General features: G+C 41.0%; 1 protein-coding gene across 5 annotated transcripts in view; it reads left to right on the top strand.

Annotated features, from left to right (window-relative positions):
* LOC130290765 (protein Shroom4-like) overlaps positions 1-25,917 on the top strand; it is a 739,734-nt gene that overhangs the window by 631,621 nt on the left and 82,196 nt on the right. For all 5 annotated transcript variants that reach the window (XM_056538830.1, XM_056538829.1, XM_056538826.1 and 2 more), the window contains one exon: positions 13,664-13,936. In XM_056538830.1, the coding sequence (XP_056394805.1) occupies positions 13,664-13,936 (273 nt within the window). The remainder of the gene's footprint in view (positions 1-13,663; positions 13,937-25,917) is intronic.

The following is a 25,917-nucleotide window of genomic DNA, read 5'->3' as shown; positions in this document are numbered from 1 at the left end:
TATAGCCCTTTGGACGGTACACAGAAGACGAGGTTCCCTTACCTCCCTGGCGGGTCCATGTAGCTCCGCCCCTAGTGATTATGTCATTAGGGGTGGCACTACAGACAGGAGCCAGGCTGGTAAGGATGTGAGGCTCGGTTCACATTGTCTGTTTTGTATAATGTGAACAGACCCTTCTGGCAGTGTCCTCCCAGACAGGGAGACTCCAGCTGTTGCTAAATAGTGTTGAGCGGCATAGGCCATATTCGCATTCGCAATATTTCGCGAATATATGGACGAATATTCGTCATATATTCGCTAAATTTGCATATTCGCATATATTCGCATGTTCGCATATGCTAATTTTCGCACATGCGAAAATTCGCACGCCAGTCTCACACAGTAGTATTAGAGCCTTCTTTACACCACAACAAGCTAGAAGCAGAGAGGGGTGATCACTGTGATGTGAACTGTGAAAAAAAAAAAATCATAATTACAAATATATAGTGCTATGTTTGCGAATATTCCCGAGAAACACTATTGCTAAACTACAACTCCCAGCGAGCCCAGAAAGCCAAAGGCGGTCTAGACATGCTGGGAGTTATAGTTTTGCAACAATTGGAGGCTCTCTGTTTGGGAAGTCATTGCACTATGGGCACTCTCAGGACGATTACAACAGGTGTCAGGAGGAGTGACACTTGATGTGATCTGTCCCTTACTGCAGGTACTACTGCTCCCAACATGGAATACACTCTGCTCCATGCTGGGAGCTGTAGTACCTGCATTAATAGACAGATCGTAGCGAGTGTCACTCCTGTACTAATTGACAAGATCGCCTGTTGCGATCCTCCTGTATAATTTATAGATGCAGCCGGGCACTCTTCTATGGTCCCATGCACTGACGTATATATGCACCTATTCATATTTCCCACAGAGAGTTGTGATTGGCTGGAACCATCTGGCCAATCACAGCTCTCTGCGGGAAATATGAATAGGTGTATATATACGGCAGTGCATGGGACCATAGAAGAGTGCCCGGCTGCATCTATAAATTATACAGGAGGATCGCAACAGGCGATCTTGTCAATTAGTACAGGTAATACTACTCCCATCATGGAACAGTGTGTACCCTATGAAATTTAATTAAAAAAAAGGTATCTCCATCACTTTTTTGGATCGCTAAAGTCCAACAAAGAATAAAAACCGCCTGCAAAAACGCCAAAGTGAAAACCCACATGGCGTTTTTCTTCGCATTTTTTCACTCTCATAGACTTCTATGGGAGGAAAACGCCAAGATTTTCCCCAAAAAACGCCAAAGTCTCAACAAGAGGTTGTTTTTTAAAAACTGCCAAGGAGCCCAAAATAGCAGAAAAATGCCAAAAAGATAATAAATAAATAAAAACGCCAAACAGAAAAATGCCAAGTGGATGTGGCATTTTGCAGTTCCCTATTGACTAGCAGCTAACCACTGGCCACAGCATTCTTTCACATTTTTCACATTTTTTTTCCCAAAAAAAAAAAAAAAAGTGGAATCCTAGCCTTAAGGATAAAACTTATGATGATGAATGATAGAGCTTGAGCGTTTGAGTCCACTGTTGAACTCATCAAGTTTTACACTCAAGAGCTTTCATTTTCTTTTTAATTTCTTTTTAATTTCATTTTTTATTCCATCATGTATAAGTATGAGATATATATATATATATATATATATATATATATACGGGGTCAGTACTTTCCTCAGGGAGAGGACACCTCTTCAGGTGTAACGGAGATTAAAGTTAGGCCATTTAGCACTCTGCAAGCTTCTGGGTAAAAAAAATATTTAAATTAGCGCACCACACCACCTTCACAGGTAGTGTGTCCTGCAAAACAGCTCAGGCTCAATTTAAGAAGTCTCAGAACTGATTGGGATTTATGCCAAGCCAGAACTCTCTCCAGAAGGAAAGAGGACCCATCTGCAGACAGCTGTTTCTTTATTGAAAGACGAGGTACGTGCTCTCAAATCACCCAAGTGCAAGTAAAAAGTGCAAGTGTTCACACAAAAAAACCGTGCACGAGGATGCGTTCTATCGCAAGCCCTTCTCCGAAAGGAGAGAGGCCCCCCAACAAACCAAACCCTTCGCCTGCGAGGTTCCAGGTACGATGTCCCCTTTCGCCGAAGCTACTCAGGGACCGAAAGTGTTCCCTGCAAACAACTAGGCATTAACCAGGTTTTCACCAAGGAACCAGTATAACCGGTTTAGCAAGGAGGTGAGGAACCTAATGGCCACACACACCTCCCCTAGACCGGCAGGAGGGACACCCAGAAGGGCTACCGCACCCTACCAAATCCTGGTGAACAAACGAACACAAAAAGTGGACACAGTGACAAAAAATAAATAAATAAGTGGATGTGCGCAGTGTGTAATACTGCCCGGACATCCGACCGGATCTATAAAAATTCCCTGATCCTAGCCGGAAGGCCGGGATACTAAGGGTGAGTGCCCAGAAGAGTGAGAGAAAAAGTGTGTGCTACGTGCTTTCATTCAAGTGGGGTTGCCAATCCCAAGTGAATTCCGGCACCCTGGGGTCACCACTCCCAGGGCACTTGTGCACCTCGGCCTTCACTCTACCTGGACCTTAAGGCCAGATCCAGCAGGGAACAGGTCTCATCGGGGATGACTGCTGTGCTATACAGCCATCCCTGGTACACCCATCCTACTGTGTGGTTCCTCATCCTGCCTTGGTGGTCTTCCACACCGCCAACTAACAGGAAAGGTACTACACTTGATCTTAGCCAAAAGGCCGAGAAGTGATGTGTCCTGCAAAACAGCTCAGGCTCCATTTAAGAAGTCTCAGAACTGATTGGGATTGATGCCAAGCCAGAACTCTCTCCAGAAGGAAAGGCAAACACCCCAAAACAGCTGTCTGCAGATTGCTCCTCTTTCCTTCTGGAGAGAATTCTGGCTTGGCATCAATCCCAATCAGTTACATAGTTACATAGTTACATAGTTACATAGTTACATAGTTAGTATGGTCGAAAAAAGACATATGTCCATCAAGTTCAACCAGGGAATTAAGGGGTAGGGGTGTGGCGCGATATTGGGGAAGGGATGAGATTTTATATTTCTTCATAAGCATTAATCTTATTTTGTTCCAGGAATGTATCTAATCCTGTTTTAAAGCTGTTAATTGTTCCTGCTGTGACCAGTTCCTGAGGTAGACCGTTCCATAAATTCACAGTCCTCACGGTAAAGAAGGCGTGTCGCCCCTTGAGACTAAACTTTTTCTTCTCCAGACGGAGGGAGTGCCCCCTCGTCCTTTGGGGGGGTTTAACCTGGAACAGTTTTTCTCCATATTATATTCTGAGACTTCTTAAATGGAGCCTGAGCTGTTTTGCAGGACACACTACCTGTGAAGGTGGAGTGGTGAGCTAATTTAAATATTTTTTTACCCAGAAGCCCGCTGAGTGCTAAATGGCCTAACTTGAATCTCCATTACACCTGAAGAGGTGTCCTCTCCCCAAGGAAAGTACTGACCCCGTTTAAAGCCACAGGCCTCTCACCACAGCCAAGCCAGATTACCCTGCTCTGTACTGATGAGGGGCAAAAACCCCAAAACAGCTGTTTGCAGATGGGTCCTCTTTCCTTCTGGAGAGAGTTCTGGCTTGGCATAAATCCCAATCAATTCTGAAATTTCTTAAATGGAGCCTGATCTGTTTTGCAGGACACACTACCTGTGACGGTGTTGTGGTGAGCAAATTTAAATATTTTTATATATATTTATAGAAAAATTAGAGGGCACTGCTTTAATGTCCCATTGTATGATGTGCTACTGAATATAGGAGGGTAATAGCGGTGTCAGTGGTCGTAGCTGCTATATTTCCTTTTCCTGTCGGGGTGATCTAAAGTAGTAGACATTAGTATACTTGCAAAGAAGAAATTTCACTTGCACTCACTGAACTAATGGAAGTCTGTGTTACGGATGATCTGTCGTGCTGGGAGACCGCTTGATGAGGGTGCTCAGAGGCTAACAGCCATTTTCGCACACAGCTGTGCACTTCTTCCGGCCTCACTAACGTCACTGCACCTTTCGAATATATCCGGTTTGGACAGAACGTCATCCAGGTATGCGTGTAATACAAAAAATGCATATAAATACTTCATTTAATCTCGATATGCTATTTAATAATAAAAAGCTAAAATAATTATGCTAGTTATGAACAGATATGGACTAAAATTTTATCTTATATTAGGGGCATTAAATTAATCCTAACATTTAGACCGGCTGGTCCTTGTGCATCTAGTTTAAGGATCCACCTAGCCTCCCTTTCTAGCAGGAGGCTGTGTCAATCCCAGCTAGATGGAACTCTTACTCTTTCCAAGCCTCCAAATTTTAGTACTTCTGGATTGTTTCCATGCACTTTTTTGACGTGATCTATAAGATATTCCCGTTTTTACTGAATGCAATGTTCTTTAAACCTTTTTGACATTTGCCTTATTGTTTTGCCTGTATAATATTTCTGGCACGGGCAGATAATGTAATAGACCACATAGTTTGTTTTGCAGGTGATCAGTTCCTTAATTTCATGATAGACACCTCTTAGTGTACATGAACTTTAATTTACATTATAGCGGCATACATTGCAGTGTCCACATTTTTTATTTCCTTTTGGAAAGATTTTTGTTAACCAGTTTTCTTTATTGCTGGTCATTTTTAGCTGTCTTCTTTGGTTTTTTATGAAGTATTTTATTGTGTTGTTTTTCCTATATGTAATTATTGGCTTGCAGTTAGCTATTTCTTTTAATTCTGGATTTTTTTCTATTAAATACCAGTGTTTTCTTATAGCGGTATTAATGTAGTTATTCATTTGAGTGTTTTTAAATGAGAAGATGAATCTTTTTTCAGTTTTTTCGTGTTTTTTCTTTGACCCCTTCAATAATTCTATTCTGGGATTTTTATTAACTTTTTCATACGCTGATTTAATGATAGGTATGGGATATCCTCTTTTCTCTAGACATTTTTTCAGATCTTCTGCATGTGATAGATATTGTTCATGGTTGCTATTATTCCTTTTTAATCGTATGTACTGGCTTAATGCAATACCATTTCATACATGTAGGGGATGTGAGCTGGAATAATATAATAATGAATTATTCGCTATAGATTTTCTATATCTTTGGTTTCTATATTATTCTTTTCTGCTATAAATTTTATGTCTAGGAACTCCAGTTCTTTATTGCCATAGACGTATGTGAAGAGCATATTAATGTTGTTTTCTTTATTGAGATATTCCACGAAAGCTGCAAACTCTTGCTGTGATCCTTCCCATAAAATAAGAGCATCATCTACATATCTACAGTGGGGATTAAAAGTTTGGGCACCCCAGGTAAAAATTTGTATTAATGTGCATAAAAAAACCAAGGAAAGATGGAAACATCTCCAAAAGGCATCAAATTACAGATAAGACATTCTTATAATAAGTCAACAAAAGTTAGATTTTATTTCCATCATTTACACTTTCAAAATCACAGAAAACAAAAAAATGGAGCACCCAGCAGAGTTAATATCTTGTACTGCCCCCTTTGGCAAGTATCACAGCTTGTAAACGCTTTTTTATAGCCAGCCAACAGTCTTTCAATTCTTGTTTGAGGTATCTTTGCCCATTCTTCCTTACAAAAGTCTTCCAGTTCTTTGAGATTTCTGGGCTGTCTGTCAAGCACTTCTCGTCTATCCATAGATTTTCAATTATGTTGAGGTCAGGAGATTGTGAAAGCCATGGCAAAACCTTCAGTTTATGCCTCTTGATGTAATCCCCTGTGGATTTCGAGGTGTGTTTAGTATCATTATCCATTTGTAGAAGCCATCCTCTCTTTAACTTCAGCTTTTTCACAGATGGCATCAATTTAGCATCCAAAATTTGCTGAAATGTTATTGAATACATTTTTGCTTCTACTTGTGAGATGTTCCCTTTGCCACTGGCTGCAATACAACCCCAAAGCATGATTGATCCACCCCCATGCTTAACACTTGGACAGAGGTTAAATTCTGTTCCCCTTCTTCTCCAAATGTACCTTTGCTCATTCTGGCCAAAAAAGTTCAATTTTAACCTCATCGGTCCACAGAACTTGTTTCCAAAATACATCAGGCTTGTCTATATGTTCATTTGCAAAGTTCAAACGCTGATTTTTGTGGTGAGGACGTAGAAGAGGTTTTCTTCTGATGACTCTTCCATGAAGACCATATTAGTAAAAGTTTCTCTTTATATTGGAATAGTGTACCACAACTACAGTGTCTGCCAGATCTTTCTGGAGGGATTGTGCAGTCAAACGTGGGTTTTGAATAGTTTTTCTCGCAATCTTGCGAGCTGTTCTGTCTGATATTTTTCTTGGTCTTTCAGATCTTGCTTTAACTTCCACTGTTCCTGATGACTGCCTTTTCTAAATTACATTCCGAACAGAGGATATTGACATTTGAAAAAGTTTTGCTATCTTCTTATAGCCTTCTCCAGCTTTGTGAGCGTCAACTATTTTCAGTTTCAGATTTCTAGACCACTGCTTAGAAGAACTCATGGTGCTGATTGTTAGGGCAAGGTCAGATGAGTCTGGGCATTTAAAACCTTTGAGATTTACATCACCTGGTCTTCCCAGATGATGATTGAGAACAATTCATGACACTGGCAGGTCTCAGCTCTGCAAAGGGGGCAGTGCATGCTATAAATTCTGCAGGATGCCAAAACTTTTGCAGACACCATTTTTTGCTATTCTGTTATTTTGAAAGTGTAAATGATGGAAATAAAATCTAACTGTCTAATCTGTAATTTGATGCCTTTTGGAGATTTTTCCATCTTTCCTTGGCTTCTTTATGCACATTAATACAAACTTTTGATCCCCACTGTATTATGTTTTTATTTTGCTTATGAATGGGTTTTCAGTTGAATACACACTTTTCTTTTCCATCATTGCCAAGAATAGGTTAGCGTAAGTGCAGGACATTGGTGTCCCCATCGCACAGCCTGATTTTTGCCAGTACCATTAGTCCTCAGAGCAGAAAAAATGATTATGTAATATTAATTAGATGGCTTCACAGATAAATTCTACACAATCTTCAGATTTCTCTGTGGATAAGAGTAGAGTTCTAATAGCCTGTACACCCGCATTATGTGGTATGCGGGTGTACAGGCTTCTCTATATCAATCAATGCCAGTGTGTACGATTCTTGCCAACAAAAATCCTCAAAATAATTGACTATATCACCTGTGTCTTTTAAATAAGACGGCATTACTTTTAATAGAGGATGTAACATCCAATCTATGTACCTCGATAGGTGCACAGTCACAGAGTCGACCCCAGCCACTATAGGGCGTCCAGGGGGGCGACTCCGCGACTTGTGCACTTTGGGCACTAAATACCAATTCAGTTTTGCCGGATTTGTTGGCAACAGGCGCTCTACCATTTTTTCACTGATAACTCCCCTTTCTACATTTTTCCTTAGGAGCGTGCACAGTCTTGATAATACTGTGTTTGTTGGATCTTGTTTAATTTTTTCGTACACAGTTGAATCGTTTAGTAGTCTTTCTGCTTCTTCTAGGGTTTAGCCTCTTGCAAGGATGCACAAACCAGGACGTAAAGAATGCAGAGACATTGGTAAATCTAGAAAATAGCGAGGATAGTGATTTTCTACAAGATGAAGATGCTACAGAAATATTTACAGGAGGGATAACATCCAAATTCAACCCCCCCCCTTCATGCCAGGAGGAACAATAGAACCGTTCAATAGAGCAGTACTCAAAGATCTTAAATGTCTAATCTATCCAGAAATAAAGAAGAATCTGCCTGAAAAAGAAATTCAAGCATTAAAATGGCTAGCAGAACATCTATTAGTCAGCCGTGCCGACAAAGGGGGCAGTATAGTAGTGTGGAATAAAACACAATACAAAGAAGAAGCAGAAAGACAACTAAATGATTCAACTGTGTACGAAAAAATTAAACAAGATCCAACAAACATGATATTATCAAGACTGCGCACGGTCCTAAGGAAAAATGTAGAGAGGGGAGTTATCAGTGAAAAAATTCAGAGCACCTGTTGCCGACAAATCCAGCAAAACCGAATTGGTATTTAGTGCCCAAAGTGCACAAGTTGTGGAGACACCCCCCTGGACGCCGTATAGTGGCGGGGGTTGACTCTGCAACTGTGCACCTATCGAGGTACATAGATTGGATGTTACGTCCTCTATTAAAAGTAATGTTGTCTTATTTAAAAGATACAGGTGATATAGTCAATTTTTTTGAGGATTTTTGTTGGCAAGAATTGTACACACTGACATCAATTGATATAGAGAGCCTGTACACCCGCATACCACATAATGTGGGTGTACAGACTATTAGAACTCTACTCTTATCCACAGAGAAATCTGAAGATTGTGTCGAATTTATCTGTGAAGCCATCTTATTAATATTAAATAATAATTTTTTTCTGCTATGAGGACCAATGGTACTGGCAAAAATCAGGCTGTGCGATGGGGACACCAATGTTCTGCACTTACGCTAACCTATTCTTAGCAATGATGGAAAAGAAATGTGTGTATTCAACTGAAAACCCATTCATAAGCGAAATAAAAACGTATCATAGACATGTAGATGATGCTCTTATTGTATGGGAAGGATCACAGCAAGAGTTTGCAGCTTTCGTGGAATATCTCAATAAAGAAAACAACATTAATATGTTCTTCACATACGTCTATGGCAATAAAGAACTGGAGTTCCTAGACATAAAATTTATAGCAGAAAAGAATAATATAGAAATCCAAGGATATAGAAAATCTATAGTGGAGAATTTATTATTACATTATTCCATCTCACATCCTGTACACGTATGAAATGGTATTCCATTAAGCCAGTTCATACGATTAAAAAGGAATAATAGCAACCATGAAAAATATCTAACACAAGCAGAAGATCTGAAATAAAGTCTAGAGAAAAGAGGATATCACATACCTATCATTAAATCAGCATATGAAAAAGTTAATAAAATTCCCAGAATAGAATTATTGAAGGGGTCAAAGTGAACACTAGGAGGTGTCTATCATGAAATTAAGGAACTGATCACCTGCAAAACAAACTATGTGGTCTATTACATTATCTGCCCATGCCAGAAATATTATATAGGCAAAAACAATAAGGAAAATGTCAAAAAGGTTTAAAGAACATATGCATTCAGTAAAAACAGGAATAAAAGCAGGACGTCTTATAGATCATATCAAAAAAGTGCATGGAAACAATCCAGAAGTACTAAAATTTGGAGGCTTGGAAAGAGTAAGAGTTCCATCTAGCAGGGATCGACACAGCCTCCTGCTAGAAAGGGAGGCTAGGTAGATCCTTAAACTAGATGCACAAGGACCAGCCGGTCTAAATTATAGGATTGATTTAATGCCCCTAATATAAGATTAAACTTTAGTCCATATCTGTTCATAACTAGCATAATTATTTTTATCTTTTTATTATTAAATAGCATATCTAGATTAAATAAAGTATTTATATGCATTTTTTTGTATTACACGCATACCTGGATGACGTTCTGTCCCAACCGGATATATGATGTTAGTGAGGCCGGAAGAAGCACATGGCTGTGTGTGAAAACGTCTCCCAGCACAACGGACAATCCGTAACACAGACTTCCATTAGTTCGGTGAGTGCAAATGAATTTTCTTGTTTGCAAATATACATATATTCTAACCCATTGCATTTTTTGCATTCTATTGTTTTCATCTCTGTTTCTTAGTCATTCACATACACTATGTTGTACAACTGTCTTCTGACATATACATATATGTTTTTTCCAACTTTATGATTTACTTATAAGACTCTATTTCACAAACTTAGTACTATTGTACAAGAATAATCACAATTATTGAGAATCTAGATCTTTATTATATTTAATGTTTATCAACTTAGTTACCATATTACTCAATGATAGCAACCTTTTTATCCATTCAATCTAGTCCAGTCATTTATTTATTTATCTAGTCTAGTCATTAATTTATTTATATAATTTTGCATTTTTCTTTACTAACAAAAATTATATAGCCCGTAGTCATGTATCTCTGTATTATCACATGTAAATGTTACGTATTTTGTCGCACTTTCTCATGCATGGAATCCATACCAGTTTTTCTAAAACACCTGAGACAAAATACAGTCCTCCTTTTGATTGTCTCAAAAATGTCAATCAAAGACTGAAAGGTTTAAAAAGACTGCTGTCATTATATGGGGCTATACATTACTTGTTACTGAAGAAGGGGACTTTTAGCCTAGCCTACTGTACCCCATGTACCACCTATATGCCCATCATCTTAGGCCCCTTTCACACTACCGTTATGTTCCTGCAAAAACTTCTGTCACAAACTCTCGTCAGAAAGTCCATAAAACGGCCATCAAAAAATCACATTTATGTCAATGGGATTTTTTGACCATCCTTTAGCATCAGTTATGTCCCGTTACGACTAACGTCCGTAATTTTTGGCGGTGCAAATAACGGTACATGCACTCATTTTTTGTGACGTATGTTCACAAATGACATCCATTATTGTTTGTTATTTTTATGTTCCCTTATGATCTGTTATTGCTACTGAGCATGCTCAGTACAGCATCACAACCAGGAAGTCACATGTAAATAAAATAACAGACATAAAATAACAGACTATAACGGGTGATAACGGATGGCACATGTCTGTTATTTTGACAGAATGTCCGTCAAAATTGGTCATCAGTTATCTTCCATTGTATTCAGTTATTTCATCCATTTTTTCATGACCCATTATTGCTGAATAACTGGTGTCAGAATGCAGGAACATACCAGTAGCATGAAAGAGGCCTTAACCTGTAAAAAAAAGATTGTGTTTTAGCAAGCGCTTGAACCATTGTTTATATACCACCTCAGAGCGAGCACCTGAGACGCACATTCCCCACGAGGATGCCAGTATTCACACCCTCACAGCTTCTACCAGGACTAGCATCTCTACAGCTTTTGCCTGCTCCCCTCAGCTGCAAGCAATTCCCATCTACAGGCCTGATGCAGCCCGTGCCAGCTCACAAGCACGAGGAATGAGTGGCGCAGCGATCCTGACCTGCTCTGCCAGCCATAGCAGACAAAACATCCTGGGACTCCTGGTTGGTGAGCGGTGTGCTGCACCAACTTTTATACACTAATAAGACTGTAACTGTGTTTATGCAAGTGCCACTTTATGGGGAGATGGTCTGACTGATACAGCGCTCATAATTCCATCTTTATATGCTTATAAGACTTTGCTAAACCACCGATCAGGAGGATTACTGGTTCAGCACCTTAAATTTACATTGATATCAACTAAAGGAATCTAAGAGGATTGTGTCCTCATATCTATCTATACCTCAGCAGGACTTTCACCATGCGTTAAGTTGATTACAACTTTGTATATCTATTTGATGACTTCAGATTCAAGGGCCCTTCTAGGATTGGAGTTGCAGAATTTGTCTATTAAATTTAATTTGTAATAATTTATCACTGGCCATATCCATCATCATAAACTACTCAACTATATCTATTTTCTAACAATATCTTCTTTTTATCCATTTACAGCAATATACACATAAAGTACATCTTTTAGTTAGTATACTTATACCTAGAAGGTCTGTTTCTACTCTTTTATGTTTGACAATTAGGCACGTTAGGGGAGATTTATCAAAACCTGTCTAGAGGAAGAGTGGTGCAGTTGCCCATCGAATTGCTTCTTAAATTTTTTTCCCAGGCCTCTTTAACCCCTTAATGACCACAAGCGTATACTTACGCTCGTGGCTGGCTCCCTTTATGCGAAGCGCGCTCAGGAGCTGGGTGCTTCATGTCCGGCATGTCCCGGTTGCTATCAGCAGCCAGGACCTGCGGCTAATACCGAACATCGCTGATTGGGCTGATGTCCAGTATTAACCCTTTAGATGCCGCAATCAAAGTTGACTGCAGGGTCTAAAACGTGAGAAAAGCGTTGCCAGTTAGCTCAGTGGGCTGTTCGGGACCGCCGGTGAAATCGCGGCATACCAAACAGCTGAGAGGACAGCGGGAGGCTTCTTACCTTGTCTCCCGCCGTCTGATCGTAGCTCTGTTGCTCCATGCCTGAGATTTAGGCTGGAGCAGCAGAGCACCGATAACACTGATGAATGCAATGATATGGCATAGCATTGAACAGTGTCTGCAATTAAGGTATTGCATGTTATAGTCCTTGATGGAAAAATAAAGTGTAAAAAAAATAGTTAATAAATGTGATTTAACCCCTTCCGTAATAAAAGTTTGAATCACCCTTTCTCTTTAAAAAAAAATGTCAATAAAAATAAACAAATGTGGTATCACTGTGTGTGTAAATGTCTGAACTATAAAAATATAATGTTAATTAAACCGCACGGTCAATGGCGTACACGTAAAAAAAAATTAAAAACTCCAAAATTATGTCTTTTTGGCACTTTGTATACCCTAAAGAAACGAATAAAAAGCAATCAAAAAGACCGATCAAAACAAATATGGTACCGATAAAAATTTCAGATCACAGCGCAAAAAAATAGCCCTCATATATCCCCGTATATGGAAAAATTTTAAAGCTATAGGGGTCAGACTATGACAATTTTACACATACTAATTTTGGTGCATGTAATTATAATTTTTTGAAGTAGTAAAATAAAACAAAACCTATATAAATTAGGTATCTTTGTTACCATATTGACCTACAGAATGAAGATATAGTGTCATTTTTGCTGAAAAATATACTGCATAGAATCGGAAGCCCCCAAAAGTTACAAAATGGCTTTTTTTTCAATTTTGCCCCACAAATATTTTTTTTTCTGGTTTCGCCATAAATTTTGTGGTGAAATGATTTATGTCATTAAAAAGTACAGTTGATCGTGCAAAAAATAAGTCCTCATATGGGTCTGTAGGTGCAACATTGAAAGCGTTATGATTTTTAGAAGGTGATGAAGAAAAAGTGAAAATGCAAAATACGAAAAACCCTGCGCCCTTAAGGGGTTAAAAATGAAAGATGGAATCTGATTGGTTGCTATGGGCAACTGTACCCCTTTTCCTCTACACAGGTTTTGATAAATCTCCCCCCATAGTGAATCGTGCATCACAGTCACCTCGGTATATTTTTAGATAATTATAGTGTGAGCCAAATACATTTTTTTTTTACACAGAATGACACAAAAGCACACACACAAGCAACATTTTTTGCTAAGTGTTTATTCTAGCACATTATACCACCACAGAAATAGACGACATAGTTAAACCCTTCAGCTTGGTGTACTTAGGGATTCGTTAGGAGCTTTACAACTCCCGTAGTTGGAAGTGTCTCTTGTTTTCTTTTGTTTTTATAGTTGGACCATGCAACCTGCTTTGTGTGCTTTGTGATTATGATCCATCATTATTCTCTCTGGTTTCGACCAGCTTTATGGGTTATGTTACGTCAACGGTTGCCTATTCTGCAATTGGGAGACCAGCTTTGAGTGACCCACCAACCTTTTAGATGTATGGACATTACAAATAAGTCTTTTTGTACTCTTTTTACATGCATAACTTATGTTTGGTTTTGTTGTTTTATTATTGGAAAATTTCAATAAAAAGTGTTTCACTATTATTTTACATTTATCTGCTAATTTCCACTTTTTTTAATTCCTTTTTTTTTAATAAGGTGCAGCTCATAAAAAGCATTAGTAGAAAGCTCTCTGTCCTCCGTGAAGCCCAGCTAGGACTTCAAGAGGACATAAATGCCAATGCCACTCTTGGCTGTGAGTTGAAGACTTTACTACAACGTGTTTGCAAACCTAATGAGTATGATAAATTTCGAATCTTCGTTGGGGACCTGGACAAGGTGGTCAGCTTACTATTGTCCTTATCTGGACGGCTGAGTAGAGTGGAAAGTGCTTTGAACTGTGAAGATCCAGAGCCCTCCATGGAAGAAAAGGTACCACTATTTTTTTTAAAACACATGCATATTTTTTCAACATAATGCTAGCATTTATGGGTTGAAGTTAAAAGAAAAAAAAAATCCCTCAATACAATTTTTACTGGCCATTTTGTATGTATGACCAAAATCGCACACAAGTCCTGATTTAGTATTGTAAACAAACTTGTTTTGTCAGAATGCATCAGAATTTGGCGCATTGCAACACAAATTGTGTCTGCGTCAGAATTTGGCCCAAAAAATTAAAAAACCTGACCACCTTTCCATTTTATTTAGAAAATCGGAAAAAGGGGCATGTCCGCCTGATAAAGAGGGAGTGGTCACCAAAAAAGGGTGTGACCCGAAATTTTCAGAAAAATCTTAACATATTTACTAAGGTTTCCATAGAAAATGTGGTGGATTTAAGCACTGGTAAACCCCACAGCTCAGAGTACATAGTTACATAGTTAGTACGGTTGAAAAAAGACATATGTCCATCACGTTCAACCAGGGAATTGAAGGGTAGGGGTGTGGCGCGATATTGGGGAAGGGATGGGATTTTATATTTCTTCATAAGCATTAATGTTATTTTGTTCCAGGAATGTATCTAATCCTGTTTTAAAGCTGTAAATTTTTCCTGCTGTGACCAGTTCCTGAGGTAGACTGTTCCATAAGTTCACAGTTCTCATGGTAAAGAAGGCGTGTCGCCCCTTGAGACTAAACTTTTTCTTCTCCAGACGGAGGGTGTGCCCCCTCGTCCTTTGGGGGGGTTTAACCTGGAACAGTTTTTCTCCATATTTTTTGTATGGGCCATTAATATACTTATATACGTTTATCATATCCCCCCTTAAACGTCTCTTCTCAAGACTAAACAATTGTAACTCCTTTAATCGCTCCTCATAGCTAAGATGTTCCATGCCCCATATTAGTTTAGTCGCGTGTCTCTGCACCCTTTCCAGCTCCACAGTGTCCCTTTTATGGACAGGTGACCAAAACTGAACAGCATATTCCAGGTGAGGCCGTACCAATGCTTTATAAAGGGGGAGTATTATGTCCCTGTCCCTCGAGTCCATGCCTCTTTTGATACATGACAATATCCTGCTGGCTTTGGATGCAGCAGCCTGACATTGCATGCTATTCTGTAGTCTGTGATCTACAAGTACACCCAGATCCTTCTCTACCAGTGACTCTGCCAGTTTAATCCCCACTAAGACATACGAGGCATGCAGGTTATTAGAACCCAGATGCATAACTTTACATTTATCCACATTGAACCTCATTTGCCAAGTGGATGCCCAGACACTTAGTCTATCCAAGTCATCTTATAACCTATACACATCCTCTATAGACTGTACCGTGCTACAAAGCTTGGTGTCATATGCAAAGATAGAAACAGAGCTGTTAATGCCATCCTCTATATCATTGATAAATAAATTAAACAACAGCGGTCCCAGTACAGAACCTTGGGGCACACCACTAATAACCGGGGACCAATCAGAGTACGAATCATTGACCACCAGTCTCTGGGTACGATCCATGAGCCAGTGTTCAATCCAGTTACAAACTAAAATTTCCAAACCCAAAGACCTTAACTTAGACGTCTATATCCACAGCCATTCCTCTGTCAAGGCTTCTACTCACCTCTTCATAAAAGCAAATTAGATTGGTTTGACAACTTCTATCCTTAGTAAACCCATGCTGGCTATCACTTATAATACAATTATCCCCTATGTATTCTTGTATGTAATCCCTTATAAATCCTTCAAACAATTTACCCACAATGCACGTTAAACTTACCGGTCTATAGTTTCCTGGGGAAGACCTAGAGCCCTTTTTGAAGATTGGCACCACATTCGCCTTGCACCAGTCCCTTGACACAATACTAGACACCAGTGAATCTCTAAATATCATGAACAGGGGTACAGATATTACTGAACTTACCTCTCTAAGAACAGTTCTTACCTCTCTAAGAACAGTAGTTGTAAAAAAAAAAAAAAAAAATTAGAAAAGTGCAAAACGTAGGGAAACATTAGTAAATACCGTGGAAAAATACCTTTCTGAAAACAAAACCCACAAAGAAAACTATACTCCACTTAACAGGGGAGGATCCAGAGTCTAGTCTCGGGAGGGGCACTATTAGAGTATTTTGTGTTGTCGGACAGAAAATAAGGTGTTGCTTACAGAACTTACAATATTATTACATGTATCATACAGTCCTAACCTTGTTTAGCCATGCTCACACATCAGAATAATAATCAAATATACCAATATCCACAGAATGGGAAAGAAGTTTTTACCATTTAAAACAGGGGTCTCAAACTCCCGGCCCGCGGGCCATTTGCGGCCCGCCGAACGAAAGTTTGTGGCCCGCACCAGGGATGTGTGATTTGTATTGCCCGACGCCCGGGACATGCAGTTTGCCGGGCAGGGGGTTTCTTCAGGCATTTAGCCCATCTTCGGGCAAGCAGCACTAAATGCCAGAAGGCTTCACTTACCCCACCCTAATGTGGGGAACCTGCTACTACCTATCTAATGTGGGGAACCTGCTACTACCTACCTAATGTGGGGAACCTGCTACTACCTATCTAATGTGGGAACCTGCTGCCTACCTAATGTGGGGAACCTGCTTCTACCTAATGTGGAGAACCTGCTACTACCTAATGTGGGGAACCTGCTTCTACCTAATGTGGGGAACCTGTTTCTACCTAATGTGGGGAACCTGCTACTACCTAATGTGGGGAACCTGCTACTACCTAATGTGGGGAACCTGCTACTACCTAGTGTGGGGAACCTGCTTCTACCTAATGTGGGGAACCTGCTACTACCTAATGTGGGGAACCTGCTACTACCTAATGTGGGGAACCTGCTTCCACCTAATGTGGGGAACCTGCTACTACCTACCTAATGTGGGGAACCTGCTACAACCTAGCTAATGTGGGGAACCTGCTACAACCTAATGTGACCTGCTACTACCTAATGTGGGGGACCTGCTGCTACCTAATGTGGGGAACCTGCTACCACCTAATGTGGAGAACCTGCTACTACCTAATGTGGAGAACCTGCTACCACCTAATGTGGGGAACCTGCTACTACCTAATGTGGGGAACCTTCTACCACCTAATGTGGGGATCCTGCTACTACCTAATGTGGGGAACCTGCTACTACCTAATGTGGGGAACCTGCTACTACCTACCTAATGTGAGGAACCTGCTACTACCTACCTAATGTGGGGAACCTGCTACTACCTATCTAATGTAGGGAACCTGCTGCCTACCTAATGTGGGGAACCCACATTAAGCCCCCTCAAAGGACAAGGGGGCACTCCCTCTGTTTGGAGAAGAAAGGGTTTAGTCCCAAGGGGCGACACGCCTTCTTTACCATAAGAACTGTGAATTTATGGAACAGCCTACCTCAGGAACTAGTCACAGCAGGAACGATTAATAAATTTTAAACAGGGTTAGTTACATTCCTTGAACAAAATAACATTAATGCTTATGCAGAAATATAAAAGCCCATCCTTTCCCCCAATATCCCACACACCTCTACCCTTCAATTCCCTGGTTGAACATGATGGACGTATGTCTTTTTTTGACCGTACTAACTATGTAACTATGTAACCCGCTGCCTACCTAATGTGAGGAACCTGCTGCCTACCTAATGTGGGGAACCTGCTACTACCTATCTAATGTGGGGAACCTGCTACTACCTACCTAATGTGGGGAACCTGCTACTACCTATCTAATGTGGGAACCTGCTGCCTACCTAATGTGGGGAACCTGCTTCTACCTAATGTGGAGAACCTGCTACTACCTAATGTGGGGAACCTGCTTCTACCTAATGTGGGGAACCTGTTTCTACCTAATGTGGGGAACCTGCTACTACCTAATGTGGGGAACCTGCTACTACCTAATGTGGGGAACCTGCTACTACCTAGTGTGGGGAACCTGCTTCTACCTAATGTGGGGAACCTGCTACTACCTAATGTGGGGAACCTGCTACTACCTAATGTGGGGAACCTGCTTCCACTTAATGTGGGGAACCTGCTACTACCTACCTAATGTGGGGAACCTGCTACAACCTAGCTAATGTGGGGAACCTGCTACAACCTAATGTGACCTGCTACTACCTAATGTGGGGGACCTGCTGCTACCTAATGTGGGGAACCTGCTACCACCTAATGTGGAGAACCTGCTACTACCTAATGTGGAGAACCTGCTACCACCTAATGTGGGGAACCTGCTACTACCTAATGTGGGGAACCTTCTACCACCTAATGTGGGGATCCTGCTACTACCTAATGTGGGGAACCTGCTACTACCTAATGTGGGGAACCTGCTACTACCTAATGTGGGGAACCTGCTTCTACCTAATGTGGGGAACCTGCTACCACCTAATGTGGGGAACCTGCTACTACCTAATGTGGGTAACCTGCTACCACCTAATGTGGGGAACCTGCTACTACCTAATGTGGGGAACCTGCTACTACCTACCTAATGTGAGGAACCTGCTACTACCTACCTAATGTGGGGAACCTGCTACTACCTATCTAATGTAGGGAACCTGCTGCCTACCTAATGTGGGGAACCCACATTAAGCCCCCTCAAAGGACAAGGGGGCACTCCCTCTGTTTGGAGAAGAAAGGGTTTAGTCCCAAGGGGCGACACGCCTTCTTTACCATAAGAACTGTGAATTTATGGAACAGCCTACCTCAGGAACTAGTCACAGCAGGAACGATTAATAAATTTAAAACAGGGTTAGTTACATTCCTTGAACAAAATAACATTAATGCTTATGCAGAAATATAAAAGCCCATCCTTTCCCCCAATATCCCACACACCTCTACCCTTCAATTCCCTGGTTGAACATGATGGACGTATGTCTTTTTTTGACCGTACTAACTATGTAACTATGTAACCCGCTGCCTACCTAATGTGAGGAACCTGCTGCCTACCTAATGTGGGGAATCCCCAGAAGTAGCACCCCCATCATCCATCAGCTCATGCTATTAACACGGGGGTAGGGGGAATGGGGGGGGGGTTGCTGGTGGATGATGGGGGTGTTTCTGGTGGATGATGGGGGCATTCATTTTATTTGAGTTTGAGACCCCTGATTTAAAACTAAAGCTCCCAGTATGACCTAAGCAGTGGTGAGGGGATGCTGGGAGTTGTTTCACCCATCATAACTGCACAACTTAGAAGTGACTCCAGCTCTGATGGGACATAGTAAGGAGAATACACAATAATATCAGTCGCTACAGATGATAATGGAGAAAATGGGACAAAAGGAACCACACAAGGCGCCTAGTGCATTATCCCAATGAATCAAATAAAGTTATTAAAGTGCTGGTAGATATCGCCCCAGTGAATTGGGTGCAGAGTTATGGAGGTTTCCCGGGAGTGCTGTGATGCCATATGGAAGTAGAGACAGATGCAGGACTGTCCACAGGTAATGCAGGAAAATGGATAGAAGGGTCCCTCTCTAGGCGCTCCTTCTCCCAACGGATTCACTCAGACAATATAATCATATCAAATGAATCTTTCATTAGACCAATGACACGTTTCGGGTATTAACCCTTCCTCAGATTGGCATAAATTAAACAGTAGACAAGCAAGTATATATACACAATAAAAACCACCAAAAACTTGGCAAGTGGGGCTATGAGGGGGAGGAGTAAAATGTTCAGGTAGGTCACATGACTAGGGGCAGCTAAAAAGACCGATCTAAAAAATGAATTAGTGCTTGAAATACAATATCTATGATATAGTAGCTGTGGGATGATAAAATTCACTTCAGATATGCATGATATGTCTTTCGAAAGGAGCAGTAAAAGTTAAATTTTGGTCAGTTCAATTTACAAGGTAATCGCTTTTTGGGAGCTTGTGTAACTCGGCTTTCCTAGGTGCAAAAAGGGCTGATATAAGGAAAAATATAAAATGGGGTATAATAGTCGGATATTGTGAAAACACAAGTTTTGATTGGGGGGGGGGTTGAGATAGAATTTACATTACACTTAGAGGAAATTTTAATAGAATAAAATTTCCTCTAAGCGTAACGTAAATTCTATCTCAAACCCCCCATCAAAACTTGTGTTTTCGCAATATCCTACTATTATACCCATTTTTATATTCTTTTCTTATATCAGCACTTTCTGCACCTGGGAAAGCCGAGTTACACAAGCTTCCGGAGAGCGCTTACCTTGCGGATCACATGTTTTGCAAGCTCCATCCACCTTCACATCCATATGGAGAATCCTGACGTTCTTCTGCATCATCTTCATGAGCGGTGCAAGCCTCATTCCCAAGCTGCATCTTCAATCGCAACATCGCGCAGCTATACAAGATACATTGTTGGTGTGCGGTACAAGCCTCACTCTCAATCCAGCTATCAAAAATTGAACTGTCCAAAATTTAACTTTTACTGCTACTTTCAAAAGACATATCATGCATATCTGAAGTGAATTTTATCATCATCCCACAGCTACTATATCATAGATATTGTATTTCAAGCACTAATTAATTTTTTAGATCGGCGTTTTTTTATTGCGTGTATATACTTGCTTGTCTACTGTTTAATTTATGCTAATCTGAGGAAGGGTTAATACCGTAAACGCGTCATTGATCTAATAAAAGATTAATTTGATATGATTATATTGTCTGAGTGAATCCGTTTGGAGAAGCAGCGCCTAGAGTGGGACCTTTCTATCCATTTTGCAATAGATGATAGTCTTTCTTTATCTAATGCAGTACATACTGCCATGACTTGTTCCAGCTAAATTTTCTCTCTGCAGAACTTGATGCCCAGATAGCTCCTCACTATGTCAGCGGATTCTGATCCTCTATATATAACCAATATTTTTTATAATACTGCCAAACACTTTATTCTTTGAATATAATATTAGCGTGTAACTAAATATGTGGCACAATACCCCTTTAAAATATAACTTTTATTTAGCTCTTTTAATATAAATATTTATGACCAATGAGACCATCAAAAAAGGCTGTCGGGTGTGTATCAGGGCACAGTAATGTATTAGTCAATATTACATACATAGGAATAAGGTCTATATTATACTATAGAGCAGGCAAAAAATACGTAGGGGCTCTATAACCTGAACATAATTACAAATATCAACATAAGACCAATGTATGTATAGAAATACTATATAGGTACCAATCAATGAATAATAATTGATCACTTACAGTTTTCTGCCAATAACAGCAGGATAGACTGGTCGGCTGCAGGACAGTTGTGAGGCATATTCTGTTGAAATGATAGTATAACAATATATAAATCACACAATGATAATACTATCCCTACAATCACAGTCCTACAATCACCCTACCTAACAGTGAAGGATGAGCCCCCACTTCAATTGTCAACTGTCCGTTGGATGGCCCTATAAGAATATTGCCACAAACCCTCTGAATATAATTCTGACACACTGTACCCTCTGAATATACTACAACACATTGTACCCTCTGAATATAATACCGCCACAAACCATACCCTCTAAATATATAATACTGCCACACACTATACGCTTTGAATATAAAACCCTTGCATTCACTTCCAGGCTGTGAAGAGAGAGGTGCTGTTTGGTAACTATAAAATCAAATATATCTAGCAATTGTCTGAGCTAGTGATTGTGTGTCTGTATACAAGAGTGTGACGTATACAAGTGAGTAAGTATAAAAGTGAGAGGGACTTAAAATTTAAGGGACTTTACATTCAGGGAGTTTAATTTAAATATTTGATAGTTTTTTTGTTTTTGTTTTTGTTTTGTTTTTTACTGTTAATACTTGCAATCCCCAAATCTAGTATGGCCTCCATGTTGCAAAATGCAGTCCAGTGCACATTTTGCACAGTGTATGCAATCCTTGAACAGAAGTTTGAGGGTGCAAGTTGCTCATTTGGAAGCCCAGATCCTGGATCTAGAAGAGCGACTGGCAACACTGAGAAGCATTGACAACTTGGAGAGTAGTCTCCTGCTCACTGAGCAAGTACTCTCTGGGGTAGAGGTGGGGGAGGATAGTGGGACAGAGGTGCAGGACAGTCAGGCAGCTAGCTGGGTTACAGTTAGAAAACAGGGTAGATGGAAAAGTGTCAGGGAGGCTAGTCCTGATCTGGCACACCACAACAAGTTTGCCCGGTTGGCAGATGAGGGGGATGCCATTTCAGAGCTAGCAGCACTGCATCAAGATACTGCCCCTGACCGCCAGGGGGGTGTCTCCAGTAAGGAGGGAGGAGTGCAGGGCAGGCCAGATAGGTGCTAGTAGTGGGGGACTCTATTATTAGGGGGACAGACAGGGTGATCTGTCACAAAGACTGGGATCGCCGAACAGTGTGTTGTCTTCCTGGCACTCGAGTTCAGCTTGCTCTTTCTGAGTGTTGCTGTGTAAGAGGGGGCGTGAAAGAGGAGTTTCAAAAACTGGAGTTTGAAAGCAGGAGGTTGAGATCGCTGTGAGTTTTAATTTTTGAACCCACAAGATCTACAAAAATATTTTAAGTGTAATTTTGACTGTCTGTTTTTTCCTATACACTTGTAAAATCCCCATAACTAGATGGCCTCCATGTTGGAAAATGCAGTCCAATGTACATCCTGTTCAATGTATGCAATCCTTGAACAACAGTTTGAGGGTGCATATTGTTGTGCGAGATGTGTGCTAGTTGTCCGTTTGGAAGCCCAGATCCTGCATCTAGAGGGGCGACTGGCAACAATGAGAAGCATTAACAACATGGAGAGGAGTCTCGTGCTCACTGAGCAGGCACTCTCGGGAATAGAGGTGGGGGAAGACAGTGGGACGGAGTTGCAGGACAGTCAGGCAGTTAGCTGGGTTACAGTTAGAAGAGGGGTAGGGGAAAAAGTGTCAGGGAGGCTAGTCCTGAACTGGCACACCCCAACAAGTTTGCCCGCTTGGCAGATGAGGGGGATGCCATTACAGAGCTAGCAGAACTGCAGCAGGATACCTCCTCTGACCGCCAGGGGGGTGTCTGCTCCAGTAAGGAGGGAGGGAGGAGTACAGGGCAGGCCAGACAGGTACTAGTGGTGGGGGACTCAATTATTAGGGGGACAGACAGGGCAATCTGTCACAAAGACCGGGATCGCCGAACAGTGTGTTTTCTGCCTGGCGCACGAGTTCGGCACATCGCGGATCGGGTTGACAGGTTGTTGGGCGGGGCTGGAGAGGACCCAGCAGTCATGGTACATATTGGCACCAATGACAAAGTAAGAGGTAGGTGGAGTGTCCTTAAAAATTATTTCAGGGACTTAGGCCGCAAGCTTAAGGCAAGGACCTCCAAGGTAGTCTTTTCTGAAATACTACCAGTACCACGAGCCACACCAGAGAGGCAGCGGGAGATCAGGGAGGTAAACAAGTGGCTCAGAAGCTGGTGTAGGAAGGAAGGGATTGGGTTCATGGAGAACTGGGCTGACTTCGCTGTCGGTTACCGGCTCTACCGTAGGGATGGGCTGCACCTCAATGGGGAGGGTGCAGCTTTGCTTGGGGAGAAGATGGCTAGAAGGGTGGAGGAGTGTTTAAACTAGGGACTTGGGGGGAGGGAACCTACAGCAAAGAGGGGGAAGATAGTGTAGATAGAGAGGTGGGAATTATAAATGTACCTTGGGGTGGAGCGGAGGGAGGGGTTAGAATAGTTAATAGGAATAAGCTTCATAGGAAAATAAAACTTACACCCTTGAATCCCATTAACCCCAATAACATAAAGGATGGAAATGTAAAGTGTATGTTCACAAATGCCAGAAGCCTAGCAAATAAAATGGGGGAGCTTGAGGCCTTGATACTGGAGGAACATATTGATATAGTTGGGGTCACTGAGACATGGCTGGACTCCTCGCATGACTGGGCTGTCAATCTGCAGGGGTTTACATTGTTTCGCAAGGATAGAATGAACAGAAAAGGTGGTGGAGTCTGTCTGTATGTAAGAAGTGGTATGAAAGTCAGTGTGAACGATGCCATAGTGTGTGATGATTCTGAGGATGTGGAATCATTGTGGGTAGAATTACAAAAGGAGGGAAATACTGAAAAAATAATATTTGGGGTAATCTACAGACCCCCTAATATCACTGAAGAGAGAGAAGTTCGGCTGTATAAACAAATAGAGAGGGCCGCCCGGGCAGGTACAGTGGTAATAATGGGAGATTTTAACTATCCAGATATAGATTGGGGTCCGGGGTTGGCTAAAACTACAAAGGGGCGACAATTCCTAAATTTATTGCAGGATAATTTTATGGGCCAGTTTGTGGAGGACCCAACAAGAAGTGATGCCTTGTTGGATCTGATCATTTCCAACAACGCAGAGCTGGTTGGTAATGTAACTGTGCGGGAAAACCTTGGTAATAGCGACCACAATATAGTTACTTTTGACTTAAAATGTAGAAAACAAAGACAGGCGGGGAAGGCAAAAACATATAACTTTAAAAAGGCAAATTTCCCTGGGCTGAGGGCTGCAGTACAGGACATAGACTGGGGGGAGGTGTTGTCAAATACTGATACAGAAGGTAAATGGGACATCTTTAAATCAACTCTAAATAACTATACAGCTAAATATATACCAAAGGGGAACAAATATAAACGATTAAAACTAAATCCTACATGGCTGACACATGATGTTAAAAAAGCAATAAACAACAAAAAAATAGCCTTCAAAAAATACAAATCTGATGGGTCAGCTATAACATTTAAACAGTACAAGGAGCTTAATAAAATCTGTAAAAATGTAATAAAAACAGCAAAAATTCAAAATGAGAGACAGGTGGCCGAAGAAAGCAAAACTAATCCTAAATATTTTTTTAGATATATAAATACAAAAAAACCAAGGACAGAGCATGTAGGACCCCTTAATAATGATAATGGGGAGGTTGTCACAGGCGATCAAGAGAAGGCGGAGCTACTGAATGGGTTCTTTAGTTCTGTATACACTATGGAAGAAGGAGCTGACATTGGCCAGGTCAGTGCTGGTAACACATCATGTAATGTACTGAACTGGCTTAATGTAGAGATGGTACAAGGTAAGTTAAGTGATATAAATGTAAGCAAATCCCCAGGACCGGATGGACTACACCCAAGAGTTCTTAGAGAGGTAAGTTCAGTAATATCTGTACCCCTGTTCATGATATTTAGAGATTCTCTGGTGTCTGGTATTGTGCCAAGGGACTGGCGCAAGGCGAATGTGGTGCCAATCTTCAAAAAGGGCTCTAGGTCTTCCCCAGGAAACTAAAGACCGGTAAGTTTAACGTGCATTGTGGGTAAATTGTTTGAAGGACTTATAAGGGATTACATACAGGAATACATAGGGGATAATTATATTATAAGTGATAGCCAGCATGGGTTTACTAAGGATAGAAGTTGTCGAACCAATCTAATTTGCTTTTATGAAGAGGTGAGTAGAAGCCTTGACAGAGGAATGGCTGTGGATATAGTGTTTCTGGATTTTGCTAAAGCGTTTGATACTGTCCCTCATAGACGTCTGACAGGTAAGTTAAGGTCTTTGGGTTTGGAAATTTTAGTTTGTAACTGGATTGAACACTGGCTCATGGATCGTACCCAGAGAGTGGTGGTCAATGATTCGCACTCTGATTGGTCCCCGGTTATTAGTGGTGTACCCCAAGGTTCAGTACTGGGCCCGCTGTTGTTTAATTTATTTATCAATGATATAGAGGATGGTATTAACAGCTCTGTTTCTATCTTTGCAGATGACACCAAGCTTTGTAGCACGGTACAGTCTATTGAGGATGTGCATAAGTTACAAGATGACTTGGATAGACTAAGTGTCTGGGCATCCACTTGGCAAATGAGGTTCAATGTGGATAAATGTAAAGTTATGCATCTGGGTACTAATAACCTGCATGCATCGTATGTCTTAGGGGGGATTAAACTGGCAGAGTCACTGGTAGAGAAGGATCTGGGTGTACTTGTAGATCACAGACTACAGAATAGCATGCAATGTCAGGCTGCTGCTTCCAAAGCCGGCAGGATATTGTCATG

The sequence above is a fragment of the Hyla sarda genome, chromosome 9 (genome assembly GCF_029499605.1).
Source record: "Hyla sarda isolate aHylSar1 chromosome 9, aHylSar1.hap1, whole genome shotgun sequence".
NCBI classification, from domain to species: domain Eukaryota; kingdom Metazoa; phylum Chordata; class Amphibia; order Anura; family Hylidae; genus Hyla; species Hyla sarda.
Note: the sequence above shows the minus strand (reverse complement) of the source record. Positions and strands in the feature narration are given on the sequence as shown.